The sequence below is a fragment of the Takifugu rubripes genome, chromosome 7 (assembly GCF_901000725.2).
Source record: "Takifugu rubripes chromosome 7, fTakRub1.2, whole genome shotgun sequence".
Taxonomy (NCBI): Eukaryota; Metazoa; Chordata; class Actinopteri; order Tetraodontiformes; family Tetraodontidae; genus Takifugu; species Takifugu rubripes.
Genome location: NC_042291.1, coordinates 15,880,496 through 15,906,912, shown reverse-complemented (window position 1 = coordinate 15,906,912; position 26,417 = coordinate 15,880,496). Strand labels below are relative to the sequence as shown.

General features: G+C 46.8%; 2 protein-coding genes across 9 annotated transcripts; both read left to right on the top strand.

The window, feature by feature from the left end:
- The first annotated feature begins 895 nt into the window (after nt 1-895).
- chd4b (chromodomain helicase DNA binding protein 4b) lies at nt 896-16,694 on the top strand. Of its 5 annotated transcripts, none has more exons than XM_029838603.1 (39): nt 896-1,175; nt 1,478-1,680; nt 2,154-2,278; nt 2,669-2,920; nt 2,994-3,109; nt 3,200-3,299; nt 3,383-3,593; nt 3,729-3,850; nt 3,934-4,057; nt 4,175-4,347; nt 5,179-5,424; nt 5,567-5,770; nt 5,855-6,066; nt 6,426-6,557; nt 6,642-6,741; nt 6,852-7,043; nt 7,382-7,582; nt 7,799-7,936; nt 8,023-8,144; nt 8,227-8,400; nt 8,533-8,674; nt 8,769-9,018; nt 9,102-9,226; nt 9,308-9,400; nt 9,520-9,661; nt 10,034-10,203; nt 11,474-11,648; nt 12,250-12,336; nt 12,696-12,787; nt 12,897-13,030; nt 13,466-13,610; nt 13,691-13,847; nt 13,973-14,058; nt 14,151-14,433; nt 14,539-14,709; nt 14,783-14,891; nt 15,024-15,156; nt 15,238-15,433; nt 15,524-16,694. In XM_029838603.1, the coding sequence occupies exons 2-39, from the start codon at nt 1,617-1,619 to the stop codon at nt 15,724-15,726; spliced, it is 5,901 nt and encodes a 1,966-aa protein (XP_029694463.1). In that variant the 5' UTR covers nt 896-1,175; nt 1,478-1,616; the 3' UTR covers nt 15,727-16,694. The 5 variants fall into 5 exon arrangements, with proteins under 5 accessions (XP_029694463.1, XP_029694461.1, XP_029694462.1 ...); XM_029838601.1 differs by having other exon boundaries at nt 11,474-11,660; XM_029838602.1 differs by having other exon boundaries at nt 11,471-11,660; nt 13,976-14,058.
- A 381-nt stretch (nt 16,695-17,075) lies between these two features.
- Nucleotides 17,076-26,162, top strand: ptpn6 (protein tyrosine phosphatase non-receptor type 6). Of its 4 annotated transcripts, none has more exons than XM_029838675.1 (16): nt 17,076-17,175; nt 18,376-18,470; nt 19,296-19,418; nt 19,606-19,800; nt 21,258-21,441; nt 22,095-22,211; nt 22,292-22,420; nt 23,009-23,105; nt 23,210-23,289; nt 23,362-23,508; nt 23,617-23,748; nt 23,827-23,981; nt 24,644-24,711; nt 24,797-24,948; nt 25,231-25,295; nt 25,892-26,162. In XM_029838675.1, exons 2-16 carry the CDS (start codon nt 18,463-18,465, stop codon nt 25,986-25,988), a joined length of 1,749 nt encoding a protein of 582 aa, XP_029694535.1. In that variant the 5' UTR covers nt 17,076-17,175; nt 18,376-18,462; the 3' UTR covers nt 25,989-26,162. The 4 variants fall into 4 exon arrangements, with proteins under 4 accessions (XP_029694535.1, XP_029694534.1, XP_029694532.1 ...); XM_029838674.1 differs by lacking the exon at nt 17,076-17,175 and adding an exon at nt 17,990-18,187 and having other exon boundaries at nt 18,399-18,470; XM_029838672.1 differs by lacking the exon at nt 17,076-17,175 and adding an exon at nt 17,990-18,187.
- The last annotated feature ends 255 nt before the right edge of the window (nt 26,163-26,417 follow it).

The window sequence follows — 26,417 nt, the reverse complement described above, 5'->3', positions numbered from 1 at the left end:
TTACCTGTTTACCTCGCTGTGCTCTGGCTGGGGCGTCGGCGTTGTGATCGGAGGCCTCGGCTCGGAGGCCCCGTGAAGCGAAGCGACTGGGCCTTTTTCTCCGGGTGCCAGCGAGTGCGTGCGGACCCGTTCGGCCTCCGCGTGCTGTTGTTTCCCCTCGTTGCTCGTTCAGGTCGTTTTTACAGCACAACGCTACAATGTGGGGTCGAAACCCGAGCCGGGATCTGGTCCCAACAAAACCACCCCGGCTGTTCTCGACTGGGCGTCCGGCGCCACGACCCGCACTTGCTGGCACTCGTTGGTCTCGGCGGGCTGCACCCGGACCCGGCGTTTGGGTCGTGCTGGTGTGGCCCTGGAGCCCGGAGCCGTTGGGGGTTCTGGGAGGGCCCAACAGGCCCCAAACGCAGCAGCGGTTGACCCGCACACCGCAGCGACCCCCACGTGCACTACCTGCGCTTTAGGTGCATGAGCCAAAGTCTTTGACTTCTTGGAACAGTCGTCTCAGGTGGTTGCTAAGTCAGTATTATGGTCTGTCACTAGTGGACTCCCTTAGAGACCATGACATTGGCAGCCTATTTTTTTTCTTTCTTTCTTTTTAGGAGTTGTATATTATGGGATGTATGCAGCGACTGCTGGAGTATTATGGTCTGTCAGGGAGCGGCAGGGAGGGGGCGTCACCATGACAACGGGGTTGCTAAGGGGGTTGGGACTACTGGTGGAAAGGGGAAGGAGTGTGCATGCGATGAGCCTGTATGCATGTCTAGTAATGGTAGTGTACGTGCGGACGCGCGTGCGGTCGCGCGCGTGGTGGAGGGGGTGGGGGCAGGCTGAGTATTATGGTCTGTTCGTTGCGAGGTAACTATGCAGAGTCCTGTGTGAGTGTGGGAGGGGGGATTATTATGGGATGTCTGCCCCCTTTGTGTGTTTGTGAGGTTGTTAGCTAAGCTCTGCGTGTAAGGTTGGGGGCGAGAGAAGAGGGGGACGTGCGACGTGTTTTGGGTCAATGTCGGTTCATTTTTTTTTTATTTCGATGATAAGTGGTTCCGGGCTTAATGAATGAGCACTAAATGGCGACAACTGGCGCACAAACAGTGTGAGTTATCTTAATTCTTCCATCGAGGGAAAGAGAGAGGAGGGAGAGCACACTTCGACCCGGGACTATTACCCACGCCACAGTAAGTTTATAATCTGAGAAGGTGGGCTTTCCGCACTTCAACTTTCTTTTTTTAAATTGTTTTACGCGAGTGTGCGAATTTGCCGCTTCTGTTTGAAACCATGATGGATGCCAGACTTATCATAATTCAGTTGTGTATGGGGAAAAAAAAAACTGCGAACCATTAAGCAGATCATGTCAAGTCACAGATCATTTAGTTGTTTAACTTATTTACGCGCGCCGATGGGATATTATTCGCAACGTAGACAATAAACCCGGCAAGGATTAGCTACCAACCAACGCTATTTATTTATTTTTTTCCAGCACCATCCACCCCCTCCCTTCCTGGACACCCCCGGTCCATTCTCCAGCCCGGTCCCACGTCATTTTCCCTCCTCCCTCGCCGACCGAGGAGCAAGGTTTAGGGGGGGATTAATTCGATCAACAAGAAACAGAATTGAAAATGTCGGGCAGTGAGGATGAGAGAGAAGACTTTGGAGCCGCGGACGAGCATTCACTTCTTCCCGGTAAGCTCAGTTTTTTTTTGAAATTATTAGTATCTTTTTGCAAAGAAGATCCATCTTTGAGTCACTTGAGCGGGCTAAGGCTAGCGTTAGCTTTAGCCAGCCATGAGTACTCGGCTCCGGCGCTCCGTGGTACATTAAGCTAGTTTGCTAACTTGTGTGTTTATACTCGGGCTCACTTTTCGGCAGGAGCCTCGTTTACGCCTCACGTGTTCCCCTCAGCGCGACGCAAACTCAAGTTTTGAAGAGGGAACCGACAAGTTTTAACCTGCGCTACTGTGGCATTCGCGTTGGTTGCCTGCGTGCACGTGCGCGCGCGCGACCAAGTCGTGCCAGTGCGCGTTCTGTTCTTCTTTTTTTTCTCTCTCTCCTCTCTCTCTCTCTCTCCCTCCGGCCTGCAGCGTTTATCTTGACCACCGAAAGCGCCGCAGTACGTGCGTGATTAGCGCGTGATTAACGCGTGTTTCCCCGCACAGGTGAGGACGATCTGGACGATGCTTTATCTGAGGTGGAGGAGGTGCCCAAGTCCAAGAAGAAGAAGAAAGCTAAGAAAAGCAGCCGGGAGAGCAGGAGCAGCAAGAGGCAGAGACCCATCAGAGAGGTCAGTTTGGTCTAACAGGAGGATATAGGTGTCATTTACGTGGTTGAATCCTGACCTAGTCAATAGTTCCGCGACCTTAATCACATGCGCTCCAAATTCTGCACGCTATTGGCTGCTTTGTGGGTCATTTAAAACCTTCCCTGCGTTAAACCTGTCAAGGATATTGTGTCTACATTTGCTCGGGCTTTCCCCCACACTTCCAGAAGTCTTCTGCAGCCAAATGGTTCATGATATAATGTGCTGCCGCTATAAAAGAGATGAATGTATTTTAATATGTGCACATAATGCTGGAAATATCACAGATGAATAAGACAAATAACTGAGTCTGGTGCAATAAACAAGCACCAGGACCAGTGTTGTATTGCAGTTGACAATCTTCCTGTGTTTCAGGAGTTTCCAGTCAGCTCCCCAGAGCATCTAATTGGTTCTGAAGCAGCAGATAGAGATCCAGATGAGGGGGCTATGCGTTCCGAGAGTGAGGGAAGTGATTATGCCCCCGGGAAGAAGAAGAAGAAGCGCTCTAGCTCTGCTAAAGATAAAAAGAAAAGTGCGAGTGCAGAGAAGGGAAGTTCGTCTGCCTCAAAGAGCAAACGCAAAGATCCAGAGCCTGACGATGACGACGACGACGAAGAGGATTGCCAGGTAAAAACAGTGAGAAGTAATCGCGCACAGCTGAAATGTAAGGCCTTTATTGTTAACGCCTGCACTCTCTCAGCCTAAAAGCTCAGCGCAGCTTCTTGAGGCATGGGGCATGAAGGACATTGACCACGTATTTACTCAGGAAGACTATAATGCCCTCACTAACTACAAGGCCTTCAGCCAGTTTGTCAGGTATAGAGAATCTTGTGTTGTGATCGTATTTATGACTCCAGTCATCGCAACAGTTCTTCCTGAATAATTTATGTTGTTTTTCATCCCTAGGCCTTTAATTGCAGCTAAGAATCCCAAAATTGCTGTATCTAAGATGATGACATTAATGATGGCCAAGTGGAGAGAGTTCAGTACCAACAATCCTCTTAAGGTATTTCAGATGAACAAGGTTGGAGCTATCAGATTCGGCGAGTTGCTGTGGCGCGTGTCTCAGTGCTGCGTGCTGTGTTGCAGGGCTCTGCCACGGCTAATGCGGCCCTGGCAGCTGCCAATGTGGCTGCAGCTGTGGAGAACATGGTGGCCACCGGGACGGACGGAGCTTCTGAAACTGCCGTTGCTGCTTCAGCCGCCCCTGCTGCTCCTGCTGTTGCTGCCGCTGCCCCCGTTGTGCCCCAGCCTGCCCCGGCGCCTCCGCTCCGCAAGGCCAAGACTAAAGAGGGCAAAGGTAAAGTGGGACCGATGTGGTGCCTATCGAATAAATGTGGCATGAATGTGGCAAGTCATTTTAGTTGCTCATGATTTCATTTTAGATATTTGATTGTGTTCTCTTGTTTGACCATCGATCCTTCCGTGTTCTCAGGTCCGAACGCTCGTAAGAAGTCAAAGCCCGCCCCCAAGCCCCCGCCGAAACCCAAACCTAAGAAGGTGGCACCACTCAAGATCAAATTAGGGGGACTCAACAGCAAGAGAAAACGCTCCTCTGTAAGATTAACCTTGGTTGTTTTTCTATTTCGATAGTTTGGGCATTTCCGTTTTTTTTTTAAACGTGTCTCCATCTCTGATAGAGCGATGAGGACGAACCTGATGTTGACAGTGACTTCGATGATGGGAGTTTCTCCGTGTCCGATGGCTCCAACCGCAGCAGTCGCCCTAAGAAGAAACCCAAAAGTTCAAAGAAGAAAAAGAAAGGTCTGCAGAGACGATGATTAAAGACATGATCAATTAGGACAATAACACAAGTTCAGAAGGTTTCATTTGGCCAGGATACTTTCTATATTCTTATTCTCTCTGAACGTATATTTTCAGTGGAGACGGAGGATGGCGACGGCTATGAGACGGATCATCAGGACTACTGTGAGGTTTGCCAGCAAGGAGGAGAGATCATCTTGTGTGACACCTGTCCAAGAGCTTATCACATGGTCTGCCTGGACCCTGACATGGAAAAAGCACCCGAGGGCAAGTGGAGCTGCCCACACTGTGTGAGTACCATCAACGCATTTAGAGCCGCATGCAGACCAGGCAAATATTGATCCTTTTACAGGAACGGTGGCTTCTGACTGTTGGAGAACGGGGTCAGGACAGGCTGGGGGGGGGGTTGCAGTCTCCTGGAGGAACCAGGGCAGGAAACAGCTTTAAGTTGAAGCGTGTTTAGTAGAGTTTCTTCCTCTAAACCTGACGATATCTGTGGTGTGCGTCTTTTTAGATGGGTTCTTGCCTTAATTCAGTGCTGGTGACTTTCATAACCTGACACAAACGCAGGATTTGGGTGAACTGAGATGCCAGATATGGTCGGGCAGATTTTAAATAGGCTTTTGTTGACCTTCTCCGTTAAGAGATTAGCGTTGATTCATGGACGGTAAAAAGTGGATGAAAAGTCCCACCTGGCTGAACTGATGTGTGCTGGAAAGTTGGACTCGTTTAAGTGTTAGAAAGGAAAGCAGAAATTACAAAATCTTGGTTCCCTTTGTCCCCAAACCATTTAGCTTATTTTCCATTTATCTTCCCCCCCCTTCCCCTCCACCAACCACCACCCCCCCTCCCATCCCCCATTTCCTCATCTTGTCCCTCCCCTGCCATTTCCTTGCTCCCTCCCTCCCCCCTTCACCGTCCCTCCTCCACCCCTCCCTCCATGGATCCACACAAATATGCACATATATGCTATGTAACCACCTCCCTCTCATACACACACGCGCACTCTGCGCCCGCCCACACCCCTCCCTTTTTCTTTTCACTCCATGTTACACCCCCACCCCCCCACCCCCCACCAACATGTACGCTGCTGCTGCCTCACTTTTTAATTCTGCCACCAGGAGAAAGAAGGCATCCAGTGGGAGGCCAAGGATGAGCTCTCTGAAGGTGAAGGGGAGGATGAGGAAGACAGGAGAGATGAAGGGGTGGAGGAGGAGGATGACCACCACATTGAATTCTGCCGGGTGTGCAAGGATGGAGGAGAGCTGTTGTGCTGTGACACCTGCCCCTCCTCCTACCACATCCACTGCCTCAACCCTCCGCTCCCCGAAATCCCTAATGGAGAATGGATCTGCCCCCGCTGCAAGGTAACCACAGTTCACTGGTTGGGGGGGGGTGCATGGGGTCTGTCTGGCACCCTTATTTTCTTTTTCATGTGAAAATATGAGAAATTTAGAAAATAGCTTTTAAGGTCAAAGTAATCATTTTACCTCTTTTGCATCTTAACAGTGTCCACCAATGAAGGGTAAAGTCCAGAAGGTTTTAACATGGAGGTGGGGGGAGCCACCTGCCCCCACACCTGTCCCTCGGCCTGCTGACCTTCCACCCGATGCTCCTGACCCCCCACCACTGGCTGGGCGCAGGGAGAGGGAGTTCTTTGTCAAATGGTGCAATATGTCCTACTGGCATTGCTCGTGGGTGCTGGAGCTCCAGGTACGCCGCGGACTCCCCACTGCAGCCTCACTGAGGTGATGAGATTATGTCTTCATGAACCTGCTCTTTCCCTTCTACCCTCAGTTGGAGCTGAACTGCCAGGTGATGTTCCGTAACTACCAAAGGAAGACTGACATGGACGAGCCACCACCTGTGGATTTCGGAGGGGAGGGTGATGATGATAAAAGCAGCAAAAGGAAGAACAAGGACCCTCTTTTTGCCCGCATGGAGGAGGAGATCTGCCGCTACGGTGTCAAGATGGAGTGGCTGATGATCCATCGCGTCCTCAACCACAGGTAGGACAACGGAGTAGAAAAGGTGCATTATGTACCATGCAAAAGTATTAAAATTCTACACACGCGCTGCGGTCCAAACGACGTGCACGGCTCGTCCTTTTGTATCGACTGTCTTGGTGTGACAACCTTGAGTCGTCATTGTCGTGGTTGATAGATGGCAACTGTCTGTAAGAATGCCAGTATAGGATGTTGGGTAAAACATTAATACGACCACGACTGAAGAGGTTTGTGAATTGAATCATAATTTAGAATGTGAACTACACTTCATGAAAGTTTATATAATTTGCATATGCCTGAAGACTAAAAGTGCAAGAGGTAGCGCTTCATTGTTGTTCCATCTGTCTTCTTTTTCATTCCAGTGTTGATAAGAAAAATAATGTTCATTACTTAATCAAATGGAGAGATCTGCCTTATGACCAGTCAACCTGGGAGAGTGAAGACATGGACATCCCTGAATATGACCCCTACAAACAGACATACTGGAATCACAGGTCATTTACAATAACTTTGATATTCCAGAGGGGCAAATAGCATTGAAATTGTGTTTTTGCTCACTCAGTGTTGTTTTCTTCCAGAGAACTGATGGTGGGTGAGGAGGGCAGACCTGGAAAGAAGCTGAAGAAAACGGTTAAAGTCAAAAAAGCAGAGAGACCGCCGGCTAACCCAGTCGTAGACGTAAGCACCTCTCTTACTTATACTTTGGTCATTTCATACTAAAATGGTGTAATAAAATACCCCTCAGGACAGAGATGGAATTTATATCTCTTTCTTTTCTGTCTCTCCAGCCTACCATTAAGTTTGATCGCCAGCCGGACTACCTGGACAGCACAGGTGGAACTCTGCATCCATACCAGCTGGAAGGACTAAACTGGCTCAGGTTTTCTTGGGCTCAAGCCACAGATACAATCCTTGCTGATGAGATGGGTTTAGGCAAGACTGTGCAGACTGCAGTGTTCCTCTACTCTCTTTACAAAGAGGTAAGAATCGTGGCATTACTCTCATGTCAGTTGGTACTTTGTGGAACATGTGGAACAGCTTTTTTGTCCCGTCTGCCCTCCCCTGTCAAGCTGTGTTAGTGGGTGGGGTTTCAGACATGTGACAGAGAGTAAGTTTGCCCAGTAAAGGGGATGAGTTCTAAGTTAGGAACTCTATCCTAAAGGCAGGGCAAAACATTAGATATTGTATGTATGTGTACGTCATCAGATAAGGTCGACTGGTCAGGCTACCGTATACAGTCTGGATAAAAGCATTGCGTATTTAAATGAAGCTATATGAGCGTTATCCTGTATTGACTTGGTGTGTGTGGTGATTATAGGGCCACTCCAAAGGTCCCTTCCTGGTCAGCGCTCCCCTTTCCACCATCATTAACTGGGAGAGAGAGTTTGAGATGTGGGCTCCCGATATGTATGTGGTGACCTATGTCGGAGACAAAGACAGCAGGGCTGTCATTCGTGAAAACGAGTTCTCCTTTGAAGGGAACGCCATCCGGGGCGGGAAAAAAGCCTCCAAAATGAAGGTAAGGAGAAAGTTCAAGAGTGGCACCAAAAACCGTTAAAACCCTTTTATCAACTGGTTTGGCTTAATTAATTAGTTACACATACCTGGGTGATTAATACTGGCACATTGTATAAGATATAAAAAGTTGTCTTGGTTGTAAACAACTCTTTTGACCCCAGTTGTTTCCTTACTCTCTCGGGCTGCTAATCTGATGCCGTTATTCTGTGCTTTACAGAAAGACTCAACAGTCAAGTTTCATGTCCTGCTGACATCCTATGAGTTGATTACCATCGACCAGGCTGTGCTTGGCTCCATTGAGTGGGCTTGTCTGGTGGTAGATGAGGCGCACAGGCTGAAAAATAACCAGTCCAAGGTAATCATCTCAACAACCCTGTTGCCACCATGTCATGCTAACTACTTCCCTTGTTTTTCTTACACTAACTCTCCCAATTTGTTCAGTTTTTCAGAGTCTTGAACAACTATCAGTTGCAACACAAGCTGCTGCTAACTGGGACTCCTCTTCAGAATAACTTGGAAGAGCTCTTCCACTTGCTGAACTTCTTGACCCCAGAGAGATTCAAGTCAGTAGCCGCACATGAGAACACCTCACATGTGACTGCATTGCTATCGTTTATGCGTCGCTAATACTCGTTATCTCTGCAGCAACCTGGAGGGATTTCTTGAGGAATTTGCAGACATTGCCAAAGAGGACCAGATCAAGAAGCTCCACGACATGCTGGGACCACACATGCTCAGGAGGCTGAAGGCCGACGTATTCAAACACATGCCTTCAAAGACAGAGCTCATTGTTAGAGTGGAACTTAGCCCCATGCAGAAGTAAGTTGGCAGACTGCTGACGAAAATCCTCAAGTGTGATTCTGATGCGTTAAATTTTCATATCACTGTTTTTCATCATTTTCAATTCATTTCATTGAAGTTATTTAACACATAATCTGTTCTCTTACCCAGAAAATACTACAAGTTCATTCTTACACGCAATTTCGAGGCCCTGAACACGCGTGGGGGTGGAAACCAAGTCTCCCTGCTCAATGTGGTGATGGACCTTAAAAAATGTTGCAATCACCCCTACCTCTTCCCTGCAGCTGCCACAGTACGGTTCAAGTAGTTTTCATATGTTTGCAGAAAACATGATCCACTTTGTAACTGATCTACAGTCACTAGATTCACGTCTTTTTTCTATGCAGGAGGCAGCAAAACTTCCCAACGGCATGTATGAGGGGAATTCTCTGGTAAAGTCTTCAGGGAAACTGATGCTGCTCCAGAAGATGATGAGAAAGCTGAAGGAGGGGGGCCACAGGGTTCTTGTTTTCTCTCAGATGACCAAAATGCTGGACCTGCTGGAGGACTTCCTGGAGAATGAGGGCTACAAATATGAAAGAATTGATGGTGGAGTCACTGGAAACATGAGGCAGGAGGCTATCGACCGCTTTAATGGTAGGTTATTTTTATTTTTATTTTTTTAAGACACCTGCTGTGGTTTAATGCCTAACCTTTATGCTTGTGTTTTTTGTTAACAGCTCCAGGCGCTCCTCAGTTTGCTTTCCTCCTCTCAACCAGAGCGGGAGGTTTGGGCATCAATCTTGCATCAGCTGACACCGTCATCATTTATGATTCTGACTGGAACCCCCACAACGACATCCAGGTACGCAGCGTGACAGCTCTCAACATCAGTGTCTTCGTTTCTGACTGGATCAAAGGAGATAATGCTGTTGTTGCTCTGTAGGCCTTCAGTAGGGCTCACCGTATCGGCCAGAACAGGAAGGTGATGATCTATCGTTTTGTTACCAAAGCTTCTGTTGAGGAGAGGATTACGCAGGTTTGTGAAAAGGAACACCGGAATGTTTTACACATACCTGTTGTAACGGTTTGCTCAGTCTCTACCCAAAACTTGTTGGTTAACTCTTTTTTATTTTATTTTATTTGCCCTACCAATAGGTGGCGAAGAAGAAGATGATGCTGACCCATTTGGTCGTGCGACCTGGTCTTGGCTCCAAGACGGGCTCCATGTCTAAGCAGGAGCTCGACGACATCCTCAAGTTTGGAACAGAGGAGTTGTTCAAGGATGAAATTGGAGATGGTGTGTTGGCTCAAACACAAATTTGTGTACATGTTTTCTGCTTTAGATTTTGTTCTATGGTCACTGCTGTTCAGATCAGGGCAAACTTCAATTGTTCTTTACTAGCAGCCCTATTGTCTTTGCTCATTAGTCACCCATAAACTTTGCAAACACCTTTTGAGGTAACGAGTCTTGGTTTTGTTAATCTGTTAGTTGTTGTTTTAAAAGGTTGTCAGTGAGTCCTGCAAAGCAAACTTGAGTTTTCAGTTCATCACTCCTGAACATGAAGCATTTTTACTGACCTCATTGAATTCTGCATCGTGAAGAATCGTGTTGAGGTGGTCGCGTTTTCACGGAATTACTCATTTGTTTCCTTTTTTGCCGTGCTTTTAGGGGACAATAAAGAGGACGACAGCAGTGTGATCCATTATGACGATCACGCAATCGACCGTTTGCTTGACAGGAACCAGGATGCCACAGAGGACACTGAGCTCCAGAGCATGAATGAGTACCTCAGCTCATTCAAAGTGGCCCAATATGTGGTCAAAGATGAAGATGATGAGGTGAGGGCATGTCCGTGAAATATCTGTGTAGATAGGAACTGCAACACTTGGATTAAAATGTTCAGAAGGGTGACGGTTTAGACCCTATGTATCACACAGATTATGGTGTTATTGCTGCTGTCTAAAACAATCAGCTTGTCTCATGCTCATTAATACCCCCCCACCCCCATCCCCCACAATAGGTGCTAAGGGTGCTTTGCTCTCCAGAAACCTACACATATCACACCTCTAATAACGGAAATCATTATTATCACCATGTTGGCAAACAGCTGCTGGGGCAGGCGATGCGCGCCGCTTTCACTGTACTTTTACATTTATGGTGGAAGTCACCTGAAAGTCTCAGGGGAGAAGAACAAATCAATCGGGATTAAAACAAAAAAGGGTGTAAGACAAAATAAAATGGCGGCAGCAAAGACGGGTTCTACAGAGTCAGCAGGAGCTGTCCCAACAAGCCAAGTTTCTCAGGGTGCTTACGTACCTATAACAAAGGTAGGAAGCGATCGATTCCCTTGGCTCTGCTTCTTATTTGTTACAAAAGACACTGGTATGGATGGAAAAGTCTGGTAATTTCCACTATCTGCTGGTAGTGAAGGCGTGTGTGTGTGTGGGGGGAGTACTATATGGGAGTGGTTGGTGGATATGTGTAATAAGATTTTAAAACATAATTGTCAGCACACGTGGAATAAATTTAAAAAATGCTATAATAAAGAATTACTAATACATACGGGCACCGAGGACAAGTGTGTGTGTGTGTGTGTGTGTGTGTGGACGAGCGGTTGACGGGAGGTATTTTCCCTTCAGCAGTGAAACGCACCCAGTCACAGATGAAGCCCCCCCCCTTAAATCTGTGCACGTCATGTCCTGACAGGCTGGAGTTTGTGCAAAAGCAACAATTCACCACGTCGATGATAAATTGATTCGATCCAAAAGTCCTGAAATGGACACCGACTCCATAACTCCCCACTCTCCACGCCGGCAGCGCCTGGTGTATAAATCCCGCTCGTAACGTGATTTAAGATGACGTAATGTTTGAGAGGAGCATTTCTTTGGCACGTACTGACGCGTTTAAACTTGTCTTGATTTCAAATCCTCCTTTTAATTTTTCCAAATGGTCAGTTTTCACAAGATCACATTGAGTTTACGAAGTGTCAAAACCTGCAAGGTGGACTTTAGTCAAGCTTCCTGTAATTATGTCACCCAACTGATTTTAACCAGTTCTTGTTGAGTGGAGGGGGTTTGTTTAAACATTCTTTCCTTTTTTAATGAGGAGGAAGAGGTGGAAAGGGAGGTGATCAAACAGGAAGAAAGCGTGGACCCCGACTACTGGGAGAAGCTGCTCCGCCACCACTATGAGCAGCAGCAGGAGGATCTTGCTCGAAATCTGGGCAAAGGCAAAAGAACTCGAAAGCCGGTCAACTACAATGATGGCTCCCAAGAGGAACGAGGTATAAGACAGGGTACAGAACAGTATTCCGTATTCCGTATCATACAGTGTGTTGTGCTGTGCTGTGCTGTGCTGTGCTGTGCTGTGCTGTGCTGTGCTGTGTGGGTGGACTTGCATTTGTGTATTGTTGGTAGAATAATTAACATGCAATGTTCTGTGTTACGAAGCAAACTGACAATGTTTAACGGACCAAAAATGATTAAACAAGTTAAATTCGGTCCCAATGAGGCCCTAAGGCCTATATTTAACAAGAGAAACAATATTTTAAAGAATAGAATATTGCATGTTGGTTTTTCTGTTCTGTGTTTTACCACTACAGATAAAAATTTTGCTTCATAAATGTAATGTAAAGGTAGACTAAGGTATAATTGCATGTTTTTTCCATAATAGTTTGAACAATTCCGTAGTTTTGTTGATTTAGGACATCTCAAAATGAAGCGCTGCAGCAGTGGCTCCCCCTTGTGGCCATACGCCATATCGCAGTGATTTTGGGGAACTGCAGCTTTTTGGTGCCCCCCCCCCCCCCCAAAGGCAAATTCAACTTAAAAAATATTTTTACCATGATTTAGAATGTCTTGACTCTCCTTTTTTGATTCCTTCAGACTGGCAAGAAGATCAATCTGATAACCAGTCAGACTATTCTGTGGCCTCTGAGGAAGGTGACGAGGACTTCGATGAACGAAGTGAAGGTAATGCTCAGCCCTGTCTGTTGTGCAGAGGAATGTTTGTGAGAGAGTGCGCTGATCTTTTCAGATTTGCATAATTGACTGTCCCAACAGTCTCTTGTCAGTTCTAAATATGGAACCGTTTGTGCTCCAGGCCTGTCACACTATTTCCCTTAAGCCACCCTTGCTCTTATTGCGATACAGCCGACAGTTATTGTCATTAACAACCATAAAACAACTTGGAAAACTGCATTTTCTGTGCTGTAAAGAAGTAAGAAATGATAGAATAATTAAAAGTGTAGACGTCATGGTGCACGTGGGTTCACGGCGGCGTGATTAAAACTAGTCCCAATAAAATGTGACTCTGTTTATTTTATTTTCAGCTAATTCCCGCAGACCAAACCGTAAAGGGTTAAGGAATGACCGGGACAAACCTCTACCTCCACTGTTGGCCAGAGTGGGCGGGAACATCGAGGTGAGTTCCTGCAGATGAAAACACTTCAAAGCATTTTAATGTATCTACGTCCTGCGGTCGGTTCTTTGTTGCAAGTGCTCACCTTTGACCTCCTTTTCCTGACTGACAGGTTTTGGGCTTTAATGCCCGACAGAGGAAGGCTTTCCTGAACGCTGTGATGCGTTATGGGATGCCTCCCCAGGATGCGTTCACTAATCAGTGGCTGGTGAGGGACCTTCGCGGGAAGTCTGAGAAAGAGTTTAAGTGAGTCACAATGTGTCTTTTTTTTTTTTTTTTTTGTGCATCTTTGTGACATGAAAACCTAGAACTTCTTGATGTTGAAACACAGTTTGCAGCAGAGAAGTAAACTGAATCAACAATCAAATAGTTTCAAGTTCTTGCAGCGTGATCTGAAATGATCATTGAATATTAACCTGATCGTGAATATTGCAAAAGGATGAACCATATATAACTATATGATAAACCAGGATGAATATTTACAGCCACATGAAGATGACCCTTATGCTCAGATACAGAGCTAGGACTTTTAGGAATAGTTTAAATGAAAAAAAATGGGTCTTCTGTAGTAAATTAGTCCTGTTCAGTGTTTTTTGTTTGTCGCCATGGCGATTTTCAGCAGCATTATTGTGCCGTGTGTGCAGCCCCACTCACAATCTGTCACCTCGTGCTTGTTCTCAGGGCCTACGTGTCGCTTTTTATGCGTCACCTGTGCGAGCCGGGAGCTGATGGAGCCGAGACCTTTGCGGACGGCGTCCCGCGTGAGGGTCTGTCTCGGCAGCACGTGCTCACCCGCATTGGTGTCATGTCGCTCATAAGAAAGAAGGCGAGTAGAAGTGGCTACAGAAGCTGGTGTAGAGAAGTAGCGATGGCACAGGTGTTCACTGTCTGAGCTCTGGGTTGCAGGTGCAGGAGTTTGAGCACGTGAACGGCCAGTGGTCGATGCCCTGGATGGCAGAGCTGGAGGAGAACAAGAGGGCTGCAGCTTTGGCTGCAGGCGAAGACCCAAAGACTCCTTCAACAGGGACTCCTGCTGATACGCAGCCAAACACTCCTATCCCAGGTAAACGTACACCCGTCAACCCCGGGAATTGTTGGATCGGCTCATTATTGTAGTTTGACACCATTTACGATGAGCTTGATAGAGTGGAAAAATGTATAATATTGATGTGTTCACCCTTTTGTCAGAAGATTTATCTAAATCGGATGAAAAGGAAGAGGGAAAGAAGGACTGTGAGGATGGCAAGGGAACCAAGAAGATGGATGATTCCGAGGTTATTGACGCTTTTTTTTATTGTTATAACAGTCAGTTTCAGCAAACCTGTCAAATCAAAAAGTGACGACTGTTGTTTTTTCTTTTCTTAAGATTATTGAAATTCCGGACGAGTCTGAAAAATCACCAGACCTTGAGAAGAAAGAAGTTGACTCCACAGCAGAGAAAGAGGAGAAGAGTACAGGAAATGGAGAAGGAGGAAAGGAGAAAGAGGCTGAAGATGCCGGCAAGGACAAAGAAGAAAAGGACAAAACCTCGGAGTTGGACGACGCTCCCGCTGAGGTCAAGGCCGAAGGTTCCGATGGAAAGAACAGTGAAGCCGAGGTGGGAAAAGATGAGAAGATGGACACCAGTTCACCAGTGGAGGAAAAGAAAGGTACTCTTGGCAGGGAAAGTAGCTTTAAAAAAGATTTATCTGACGTCGATTTGTTAAACTCCAGTTTTAACAGCACGCTGATCAAAACTTGAATTTGTAATTCAGAACTAAAGGAAGAAAAAGACGGTGTGAAAACAGAGGAGGCCACAAAGCTGCAGAACGGCGAGAACGCCAAAGAAGGTGCGACAGCTGCGCCGGTGGTTAACGTCAGCGAGGAGAAGAAGAAAGCAACGAAGCAGAGGTTCATGTTCAACATCGCAGATGGAGGATTCACAGGTGGGGAGACTCTCAAGCACGCGCCTCCTTCTCCGTCTACGCTCGTTTGACCTCTTTTCCCCCCTTTTTTTAGAGCTTCACTCACTGTGGCAGAACGAAGAGCGAGCCGCCACCGTCACGAAGAAAACTTTTGAGATTTGGCACCGTCGCCATGACTACTGGCTGCTGGCTGGCATCATACAGTATCCTTAAGTGGGGAAGACCTTTGTGAATGTAAATGCTTTTATCACATTGTGACCACGGCAGCTTTGGAGCGCCACACTCAATGACCCGTCTGTTTACACGCCGATGACCTTGACTCGGGCGTCTCCCAGACACGGTTACGCTCGGTGGCAGGACGTGCAGAATGATGTGAGGTTTGCCATCCTCAATGAGCCCTTCAAAGGCGAGATGAGCAGAGGAAACTTCCTGGAGATTAAGAACAAGTTTCTGGCACGCAGGTTCAAGGTAGCCTGAGCTCGCTCACTCGTGCGTCTGTTTACGCCTCTTTTTCCTGTCGCCTCCATGTCATGGCTGGTTTGTGTGCAGTTGTTGGAGCAGGCGCTGGTGATCGAGGAGCAGCTGCGCAGGGCGGCGTATCTGAACATGACCGAGGACCCGGCCCACCCGTCGATGGCCCTGAACACCCGCTTCAGTGAGGTGGAGTGTCTGGCTGAGTCCCACCAGCACCTGAGCAAAGAGTCCATGTCTGGAAACAAGCCTGCCAATGCAGTTCTACATAAAGGTAAAACTTGTGGTCGAGGACGAGCCGCCGCTTTGAATTCTTTCACGTCGGGTGGAACTAAAAAAAAAACCTCTCGTTTGCTTTCGCCAGTTCTCAAACAGCTGGAGGAGCTTCTGAGTGACATGAAAGCCGACGTCACACGTCTCCCCGCGACCATCGCCAGGATACCCCCCGTTGCCGTGCGGCTTCAAATGTCCGAGAGGAACATCCTCAGCCGATTAGCCAGCCGGGGGCCTGAGGTCACCAGTCAAAGCCAATCACAGACCTCACAGCAGATGCAAGTGCCGCGCTGACCAGTGACCTCACTCGTCTCACTCCTACCGACCAGGGCCAGTTCCATTCACCTCACCGCCACGTAGCAGACGTCCTCCCCCTCAGCATCCGTGTACAGTCACACTAGTCCTTGTTCTACACCTACAACCCACCTCGGGGGTCAGCACGCTGCTGCAGGATTGGAAAAGGCTGGAAGCGTAGAGTTGAGATGGGAGTGAATGGGGGAAACGGTCCTCGTGGCAGGAAAGATCGCTTTTCTCCTCCAACGAGATCCATATTTAACCGCTGCAGCCGAAGCAGCAAGGACGTGCAGGGACCTCCAGTGACTCTTTCCTTTCTGTCAGGTTGAACTCCTACGTGGAAGATGAAGGTGCAGCAGCTAGACAGGAGATTAGAAGGCAAGCTTGGAGTATGCAGGTGCTTTTTAGTCATTTGGGGGTCGTTTTAAAAGAACCTAAAGATTAGTAAGCTCATTTCACTTTCAGAAAACTGTAGGATTTTTGTCATTTCCTTCTCCCGTCTCATGTCTGTGTAGAGCGAGTACATGTGTGAGTGTTTCTGTGTCTGTGTAAATTAGGGCATCTTAATGTGCACCTCTACTGCAGAAACGCCCCTGACGCTGAGAGACTTAATATCACTTTTCTACCAGTGGGTCAGGTTCCGTTACCACCTCCTGCGTCTTCATCCTCCATCCCGACGCTCCACCTTCCTCAGTAAGGTGACCCGGTCCAGGAGCCGCATCTCTGTGCTCCAACTCCAGCCAGAACCCTGACATTCCCAACGGCACCGCCGCAGATTTGCTCCTCGGAAACTCTCCTTTGTCCTTTCACAGCTCTTAGGTACATGGGATGGTTTTGAGATCAACGGCAATCTTAATTTAATTTGTTACTGTTGTTAAATTGTTACATTGTTGAATATTATTATGGGTACCACGTTTATTTTATCATTGCAGTTTGTTTTTATGGACTAAAATAAAAAGTAAACAGTTTTTCAAAGTCTTGTCACATTTTTTTAAAAATTATTTTTAAGAAGCACAAATGATCCTAAATTTCCTTTAAAACTGCTGGATGTTAAACTCAAAGTAGAGAATTCTGCCTGGCTCATAATTATGTTTCTTTTTTTTAAGTATCCATGTTTGGTGAAGTAGGAGTGTGTGGCAGGGTGGGTTTTACAGGACTAGTGGGGACTGAGGGTGGGAGCCTGAGCAGCTTTTGCTCAGAAGTCAGAAGAGGAGCAGCACGGAAATGAGGACAGGAATAGGCACATTTTATCCCAGTGATAGTCAGTAATTAAGAAAATTGGAGTAAATTATAGGGTGGGAGGATCGGCTGGGCTGGCGATGAAGCCTGATAGCTTATCAGCAGCAGAGAGTCGGGCTGCAAGTCTGGACGGAACAAGGAGGTCGGCTCGGAACAGAAATGGACTAGAAGCAAGTGGGGTTCTGGGTGGTGCTGATGACCGGCGCTGGGGTGAGTGCAGATGATGGTGGATGTTGTCTACGTGCTTCTGAGTGTTTTGACACTGATACTTTTGTATCACTGTCAAAGTTTTATTCTGAAAATCCCCAAAATACATATTTGGGAATTCTGCAGACTAAAGCCGACCTGGGTCCGTTTCAACAGGCCAAAACAAAGCAGAAAGGTTTATTTTCCGACCTCTAACGAGTAGACAAAGAACTTGTGTGCGATCTTGACACCTATCTGTGGAACTGGGGGGGGGTTGTGGTGAAACAGCTCTTCTGTCTATTGTTAATATTTCTATCAGCTCGTAGTCAAATCATCAGCCTCGTTCGAGTTTGGTGCGTTGGTGCCGTCGCCAAAAGAAACACCTGTGGAGGAACTTTCCCGACCGTTTCAAAGGCTCCAGGTTTAGAATAGATCAGTGTTTGTTTCACACTGGGTGAAATTGTCATTCACTATTGAAATGTAGTGTTTCCTGAAAGCTGCACACACACACACGGTTTGCACAGGTATTACGAGTGAAAAGATGATGATGATGATGAAGGATTCTCTTCTGTGCAGCCTTTAGTTTGATAGTTTGCACACAATAATTCAACAGTGATGTTAGACAGAGGAACTGGTGGTTGAACAAAGTTTACAGGTCTGCTAATGATTCACCAGCCACCCTGGGATGGCTGTTACAAAGTTTTCATTTTTTTTTATTTTATTTTTTTAAATAAAAAGCTCCTCGTGGAATTTACCATTCAAATGTCCAGGCTCTGAGTTTAACGCGCCTCACTAGCTCACCTTTTTTTTTTTCCACCATCTTTTAAACATACACAAACACACAAGCACGCGCACAAAGAGCACATCTATATCGGTTAGAGGGATTCCGGCCCATAAGCTATTTTGGTTCCTGTGTTGCTTTCACTGTTTGTGAAAGGAGATGTAAAAAGGAAGGAAGGGGACAGACAGACAGACAGAGACAGACGGACAGTGCGAACGCCTCGTCGTGGCTCATTTTCCAAGGCACCTGAGAAGAGTAAGTTTTACCTTGATTCTTCTTTCGGGCAGGAGGAGAAGGTGCAGCTGGAGAGCAGGGAGAGGGCGCAGGGCTTTCTAAACGTGGAAGTCTTTGCAGACATGTAGAGTTTGTGTGCGTCGCCTCTTTCAGGCGGCTGTGCAGCTGTAAAGTCAGGAAGTATTGATCAACTGTCTCTATCAAAGCAGATAAGGCTCTCCGCTGTGTGCAGGTAGAGGTGGCACCTGCCAAACACTCCACTTCTGTTCTGGTGTCACAGCAGCACAGGACACAACATGGTTCGGTGAGTCCAGGTGCTCCGCGCCGTGCTGCTGTGCGCAGTGCGCGAGGCATGAGGGCAACTTCTCTATTTCTATTCTTCCTTCTCTTCTCTTCCCTCATCTGACAACTCTTTTTCTCCCCAAAAAGTCTCATGTGATTTGATTTTTAGCGGCCGTTGGGTTTCATTTTTTTGTGTTTTTTATTTTTTTTTGCACAATGTTTCAGTAGCTGAACACAATCTAGTGTCCAAGACTCTAAAGGTTTCAAGCGGGTTCACGTCTATGGCCAGTTGATCTTTGGTCTCATTTCTGATGACTTGCATTCCAGCGTCGGCACAACACAACTGTCACACTAAAGTAGCTCCTGACATTAGTGTGGCTTCCATATTTCATAAAGCTTCAAACTGCACATTTTTAGGCCTCGTCAAAAAAGTTAGCATCAAAAGGCTTTTGAAAGAAATATAGTTTATCCTAAATATATCCAACGGTTTTAAAATCTTGTACTTAATTAGGTACAAAATGCTTTTGAAAGGTTTGTTTAATTTTTATTCATGTGATTTTAATGGGAGTCGTTGGTGCGCTGCCTTTAATGTCTATACATTTATCATACAGTGAATTTAAGAATATTATTCGATTTTTAAGATGAATAATATGTTACATTAATTACCAGAAATCTGCCGTGATTATACGGGAATTTGCTTTTGTTAATCTTACTTTAACAATCTTAAACAAGCTTTATCATCATTTGTGTCAGGTGAAAATAAAAACCTAATTCCTCTATAATAATAATAATCACAATCTGCTTTTTGCGCTTGCGTTGATTGTGTGTCCATTCTGGAACATTGCAGGTGGTTCCACAGAGACATCACAGGCCTGCAGGCCGAGAACATCCTGAAGAGTCGAGGAATCCACGGGAGCTTCCTGGCTCGACCCAGCAGAAAGAACACGGGCGATTTCTCTCTGTCCGTCAGGTAAAGGAACAGAAATCTGCAGGAGACCTTCTAAGCGTACAGGCTGGTTCCACACCACCGGTGGTTCCATGATGGTGAACGTGAGCTCTCACGCTTGGGTCAGGAAAACGCTGAGTCATGTCAGATTCACCAGGCGGTTCTGATGGTGTGGAGGGAGAACCTCTCATGGCCTCTTATGTCTCTGCAGGGTGGGCGAGATAGTGACCCACATTAGAATCCAGAACACGGGCGACTATTATGACCTGTACGGCGGGGAGAAGTTCGCCACGCTGACGGAGCTGGTGGATTACTACACGGCGGAGAACGGGATCCTGCAGGACAAAGACGGCACCATCATCGAGCTCAAATACCCCCTCAACTGTTCCGACCCCACCACAGAGAGGTCAGTGCAGCGCACGTCCACGCACGCCGCGTTGATCAGCGCCGCCGCTGACACGTGGACGCCTGTGTCTTTAATGGGCGACGCTTCAGGAGTGAAACTGGGCCATCTTCAAGCATTTTCCCCCCACGGAACAATCACACACATTTAGAAAGAAAGAATCAGGTCACGCGTCCGGTGAAAATGTCCACGCAGGCAGCGGCAGCTCACAGAGGTCAAACCCCTGAGATGAAGGTGACAGCACGACGACCGTCCGACGTCCCCCCGTGGCAGCTCTTCTTTATTATTTTACGACAAATGAGCAAAGAGGTTTTTCCTTTAGGGCAACCTTTCGCTCGATGACGCGTTTTTTGCTGTCACGATCTTGCAAACGTCTCTTTACACAACAGACGCCAACACACCTCACTTTACTGGCAATTAAGCTGACGCGACTGCGACACCCGGACGACTCACATTTGATGACTCCAGCGGGTCGTTTTTCTGCTTTTGTGCGGATTGTTACGTCTGTGTTTGTGTGTCGTCCACGTTTCTGCCGCCAACGAGGCCAAAATAGGGAGTTAGAACGTTAGAACCTGACTAGTGGAGAACACGTGGCTATGGTCATTTCATAACCATAGCTGGATGGCTAATGGCCAGCAAGAAGTGCTTGTTCTCCGTGTGTGTGCGTGTGTGTGTGTGTGTGTGTGTGTGTGTGTGTGTGTGTGTGTGTGAGAGAGAGACACTCTGCCCCCCTTCGTCTGTTGTCTAACTTCTCTTTTCTTTCTGCGGTTGGAAACTTGAAGTTTTGACACTTGTGATGGCCAGACCGAGCTTGCCTTCCTCTATTGCACACTTCATCGTGTTATTGCTCACTTGCTACCTTCCTCATCTCACCGGAGCTTTTCAGTTGTCTTCTAACACATTTACGCACGCTTCAGCTGGTGTCTTGTGTCTGAAATCACCGCAAAATCAGTATTTTTGGTCCAGCGACGGTGCAAAGCCTGCAGCAGCTATTGCAGGTGTATTGCTAGGTGTTAAAACTGGGTGGTGGTGGCAGCGGTGGCAGTGGTGGGGGGGGGGGGGGGGGGAGGACAAGTCTATAAATAATTTGTCTTCTTCAGCCACGAAATCTGTCATCAGTAACTTTCCGACCACAAAGCAGGAAGTGTAGAAGAAGAAATCGAGAACTGTGCCTAAAATTAAGTCGGAGCCCGGCCTTCTAGAGTGAGCCTTCACCAGTTCACACACTCTCTGCAAACTCTCTCTCTCTCTCTCTCTCTCACTCACACACACACACACTCACAGGAGAATATGACAGAAATAAAATGTGACAGAAATAAAACAGCAACAACAGCTGCCATTTTTAACCACCCAAGTGATTTTAATACGACCCCATGATTTCACGATTTCATAGAAAAACTGTTGTTGTTTCCGTGGAAACGCGAGCCATTCATGAACATGGCAGTTTTTGTGTGTCTCAGGTGGTACCATGGTCACCTGTCTGGGTCCAATGCAGAGAAGCTCCTCGTGGTTCGAGATGAACCGTTCACCTTCCTGGTCAGGGAGTCGCTGTCCACACCGGGAGACTTTGTCCTGTCCGTCCTGACAGACACCATCGGCAAAACTGGAACCAAGAGGGTGTCCCACATCAAGATAATGTGCCAGGTGTGTGTGTGTGTGTGTGTGTGTGTGTGTTTGTCTTTGGCTGTGTGTTCAGTGTGTAATAGATGGATTTAAGAGTTGGAACTAGATTTTTGGGGTTTCATCTCTCTGCAAGCGTGTCTTCCTGCAGCAGGTGGACATTAGTCAGAAATATTCAGGGGTATTCCCAATATTGCAACGTATCAATGAAATGGACAAAGTCTCATTTCTCTAATTTCATTTAAGCTTCTGCTTTTGTTCTTTTGCACATGTATCCCGCCACACGTCCCAGTGGTTTTTTGCCACCAGGCTTTTCTTGTTCCCCCGTCTCTCTCGGAACCGGCGTGTTTTTTTGCTCTTTACTTTTACTTTTTTTACTTGTTTTTTTTTTTACTTACAGCTTACCATAAATGGCGCCCAGGTTTCCATTGATAAGCAGATTAACGTCAGATTCTTGGAACGGTCACAAAGATAGATAGGTGTCATCTCAGATAGGTGTCGTTTCAAAACCTCAGCGATGAACATCAGGCAAACACACATTAAAAACATCTCTGATCGCTGCGCTCTTTCATCGAAGCAGAAAGAAAAACTGGGCCGCGCATATTTTTATCTTTCCAACCTTTCTGAAGTTTCTGCTCGATGTGGCTGAAGTTTTTGATGTGTGTCTGATCACCCAGAACGACAGATATACGGTGGGAGGTGAAGACATGTTTGACACGCTCACAGACTTGGTGGAGTATTACAAACGCACCGGCATCGAGGAGATTTCTGGCAACTGGGTGTATTTCAGACAGGTCTGTGCCCTCGTGGTGGAGAGCCACAGTTCATTTTAATGACCACAACCTCTTCTGATCATCCTGTTTTGTGTCCTCAGCCATATTACTCCACCAGAGTGAATGCAGGAGACATTGGCAGCAGAGTGAAACAGCTGGACCAGACCACACAGAAGCAGCTGGAGGGCGAAAGCGAGAAGAGCAAGGCCGGATTCTGGGAGGAGTTTGATGTAAGACTTTACCTGACTTTACCTTATTATGTTAAGTGTGGTGTAAGAATAGAGGAGTGAGATCCGTCCAGAAGCCCCTTTACCGTCAGTTATACCGCCACCCTGTGGCAGAGTTATGTAGTGACACCAGTGGAAGACTGGCCGAACTCGAGTGACGTGGAATAGACAGAATATATCATTGTAGAGTGATTTATACTATATAAACGCATGAATAATCATACAGACAAATTATCATTAATAACACAATTAGGAGTTAATTTCCAAGACACTTGAAAAAAAATGTTATCCACATTATGACAGTTATATAGTGTAGTTTAATTTACTTTCCATAAATTAACTGATTTTAAACAAACTGCCTCACTTAAAAACATGTCTATCTTAGTAAAATTTATAGCTGCACCACTTGACAACTTCACAGTCTGAGCGACCTGATTTATTATTTTATGAATTAGGTTATGTCATATAAAACATCACAGGGAACCAGAGCCTGGAGTTGAACAGAGCCCTGTAGTTTAACAGAGCCTGTAGTTTAACAGAGCCTGTAGTTTAACAGAGCCTGTAGTTTAACAGCGTGTCTCTGTCCTACAGGCTCTCCAAAAGCAGGAGGCAAAGGTGAAGAAGAGCAGAGAGGAGGGGCAGAGGCCTGAAAATAAGAGCAAAAACAGATACAAAAACATCCTTCCCTGTGAGTGTTCAACCTGCTCCTAAATATAAACGCATTCAACATAATCGGGTTGTGAAACTCATATTGGCCTTCCCGTGAACTCTCCTCTCCACTTGTGCTCAAAGTCAACGACACCAGGGTCATCCTGAAGAACGCCGATCCCAACGTCGTGGGCTCGGATTACATCAACGCCAATTACTTGAGAGTAAGACACGCCAGATATTCTGCTTTCCCACGTCCGATGACCCCGTCGTCACCTCCTGAACTGTCTCCATAGAACACCCTGTGGGAGTCCACAAGCCAGAAGGTGTACATCGCCAGTCAGGGGTGTCTAGCGTCGACTGTCAGTGATTTTTGGCAAATGGTCTGGCAGGAGAACACAAGGGTCATTGTCATGACAACAAGGGAGGTTGAGAAAGGACGGGTGAGCATTAACAAATACCCACGCCATATATCTAACGCTATACATTGAAATATCCCCTCTGTATTCTCGCACATAGAGCGGCGATGTGATTGACTTGTTTTTGTGCAGAATAAGTGTGTGCCGTACTGGCCAGACAGTGAAGGGCCTAAGGATGTGGGTCAGTACGTGGTCACCATTAATTCAGAGCGAGAAGCCTCCGACTACAAAGTACGAGTTCTGAAAATGTGTCCAGCGCAACAGGTACCTTCGGGCTCACGATCGGCCTTTTCCTGACGTCCACCTGCAGGACTTCAACTTCTGCCGTTGTTCGTTTCACAGCCGCAAAATTCTCGTATCATCTGGCACTACCAGTACATCAGCTGGCCCGACCACGGGGTCCCCGAGGAGCCCGGTGGCGTGCTGAGCTTCCTCGCTCAGGTGAACGCTAAACAGGATGAGTTTGCTAAGGCGGGACCCATGATCATCCACTGCAGGTAGGACGCCACCGTGAGCTCCAGCTGGTCACATGCTCAGTCGTCTGTCATTATAAGCTCAGGTCATAAAGCTTCATAATCATAAATACTACGGCAACGCACAGATCTTTAGGTTTACAACCCTTTGGGATTTTGATTAGAAAGGTCGGAACAAAAGCTTTTCAGTCTACAGATGATCCTTTTTGGAATTTTGCCTGTGATGTGAGGGATGCCTGAGGCCACTTGTGTGGACAGTAAGATGATGGCTGGGAAGGTTCCGAACACCTAATCCATAGTTAAAATGACCTCTGCACATAAACAATGTTCAGTATTTTAGGAACAAATTGACGAATTTGCATTGAAAGCAGTTTTTGGTGACGTGATGTTGGTGGTTAGGTTTTTGTCCAGAAAATAATAAGAAAATCTTATTTTTGCTTTCGTTTGTAAGTAATCTTTTCTATTTCGTCTCCTTACAATGATGTTAAATAGTAAAAAAGTTAAATGAGGATGCAATTTATTCAGTGATGAAACATGAACAAGAGCAATATTTCACACTAAAACATTTCAATCTGTTCCAAACAAAACGGCTCCAATAAATCAGTTATCCTGGTAAATCAACCACTTGAAATGAGTCCAATTTAAATTTCCACACTCAAAAACCCACTTTTAATTGTCTTGCGCAGCGCTGGAATCGGCCGCACGGGTACGATCGTGGTGATCGACATGATCTTGGAGACCATCAACACTTTAGGTACGTTCAGGCTGCCGTCTGCAGACCAGGGCCTTCTGATGCCCCCCCTCGGTGCCCCCACCCATCTTTCCCGTCTCACCTCCAGGCCTGGACTGCGACATCGACATCTCCAAATACATCCAGATGGTTCGAGAACAGCGCTCCGGCATGGTGCAGACCGAGGCCCAGTACAAGTTCATCTACCTGGCTGTGGCCGATTACATCCAGGCCACCAAGGCCAAAGATTATGCCTCCATGGTGAGCAGCGCAGAGACGTTGTCGGGGGCAACGGTGGAAAAGTTTGGGTGCGAATGTGGATTATCGGGTCAACGGGGTTTTCCACCTTTGACCACAGCCAGTCAGGCGGCTGCAGCAGATTTATCAGCTAGTGAAATGAACGTTGACCCAGAGACAGAAACTGTTGTGCAGACAAAGTGTGTGTGGGTGTGTGTGTGTGGGGGGTGGGGTGGGGGGGGGGGGTGTGCAGGTTGGAACCATCCTGTGTCCATATCTGACGTAGCTCTTTCTTTCTTACGTCAGGAAACAGATACGGAGTACGGAAACCTGCAACTCAAACACCCTGCTGTTGGCAGACAGACGTCAAAGTGAGTGAGAGCCATTCCCGTGTGTGTGTGTGCGTGTGTGTGTGTGTGTGTGTGTGTGTGTGTGTGTGTGTGTGTGTGTGTGTGTGTGTGTGTGTGTGCGTGCGTGCGTGTGCGTGTGCGTGAGTCAGACGTTGCTGTTACATTCTTGCAGCTCCTCCAAACCTCACGCCGCCACCACACTTTTCTTCTGTCCGATGTGACTCAGCACGTTCGGCCCGAGTTGCTCAGATTGTAGTTTTTAATGATGAGTAACACTTGAAAACTTCCGCGTTGTTGATGCGCTCATTCTCACGCCGCAACAGAGTCAGAAGAAACCCAGTCTGATCCAGTTCCAGAGTGCTGTGTTGTCTTTGTTTCGTATTGGTTCTGGTTTCGTCAGGAGCAGCAGTCGCTGCTGCATCGAGCCTCCGGAGAGACTTAATTCATTTAATTCAGGTGTTCTGAGTTCTTTCCGTTTCCAGCTTTGACCGACTGTTCACGGGCAGCAGCTCCCTTCGTCAACCTCTCCAGCTCAACTGGTCCTAATCGCGCCTCGTGCTGGACCCAACAGCCAAATTACTAAACGATCCCTGAGCGGCTTCTTTCTGTGTTAACAGGAGCAGGGAGGAGGTTTACGAGAACTTTTCAAAAGCCAAGAAAGATGGAAAGAAGCAAAAGGCCGACAAGAAGAGCGGCTCAATTAAGAAAAGATAGAAGAGGCTCCGAATATATATCATCCACCGTGTTCTTTATATTAATGCAGATTATTTTTGTCTTGGAGATTTTTTAGTGAAGATAAAGAAATCGAAATGTGACCTCTCCGATTAGATGACTTTTGGTCCTCTTGATGCCGTTGTTTTAAATAAAAATAAAGCATGTTTCAACAGATCCAGCGTGTCGCTCTCCTGATGTTGCTGCTCAGCTCAAACATTTAACAGGTCACAAATTTGCAGATTTAATCAACGGCCGCTTTCCTTGTGTCACCGAGTGCCATCATCTAAAGAGTGAGTCTAATTAGGCCTAATTAGGCCTTCTGCACCATGTGAGAGGCTCTCTAAGATACACTACATATGAAAAAGCATTAGGAACTAATGTGTTAGCAAATATCGACTTTAATGACAGCAGACATGGAAAAGCTGAAAC

Excerpts from the sequence above, each read along its gene's own strand:
- chd4b (XM_029838600.1), top strand. The coding sequence starts at position 1,617 with ATGTCGGGCAGTGAGGATGAGAGAGAAGACTTTGGAGCCGCGGACGAG. Across the intron at positions 12,788-12,896 it reads GAGTGGGCGGGAACATCGAG|GTTTTGGGCTTTAATGCCCG; the intron begins GTGAGTTCCTGC and ends CCTGACTGACAG. Across the intron at positions 14,059-14,150 it reads AGAAGATGGATGATTCCGAG|ATTATTGAAATTCCGGACGA; the intron begins GTTATTGACGCT and ends TCTTTTCTTAAG.
- ptpn6 (XM_029838675.1), top strand. Across the intron at positions 23,106-23,209 it reads ATACAAAAACATCCTTCCCT|TCAACGACACCAGGGTCATC; the intron begins GTGAGTGTTCAA and ends TTGTGCTCAAAG. Across the intron at positions 23,290-23,361 it reads TCAACGCCAATTACTTGAGA|AACACCCTGTGGGAGTCCAC; the intron begins GTAAGACACGCC and ends CTGTCTCCATAG.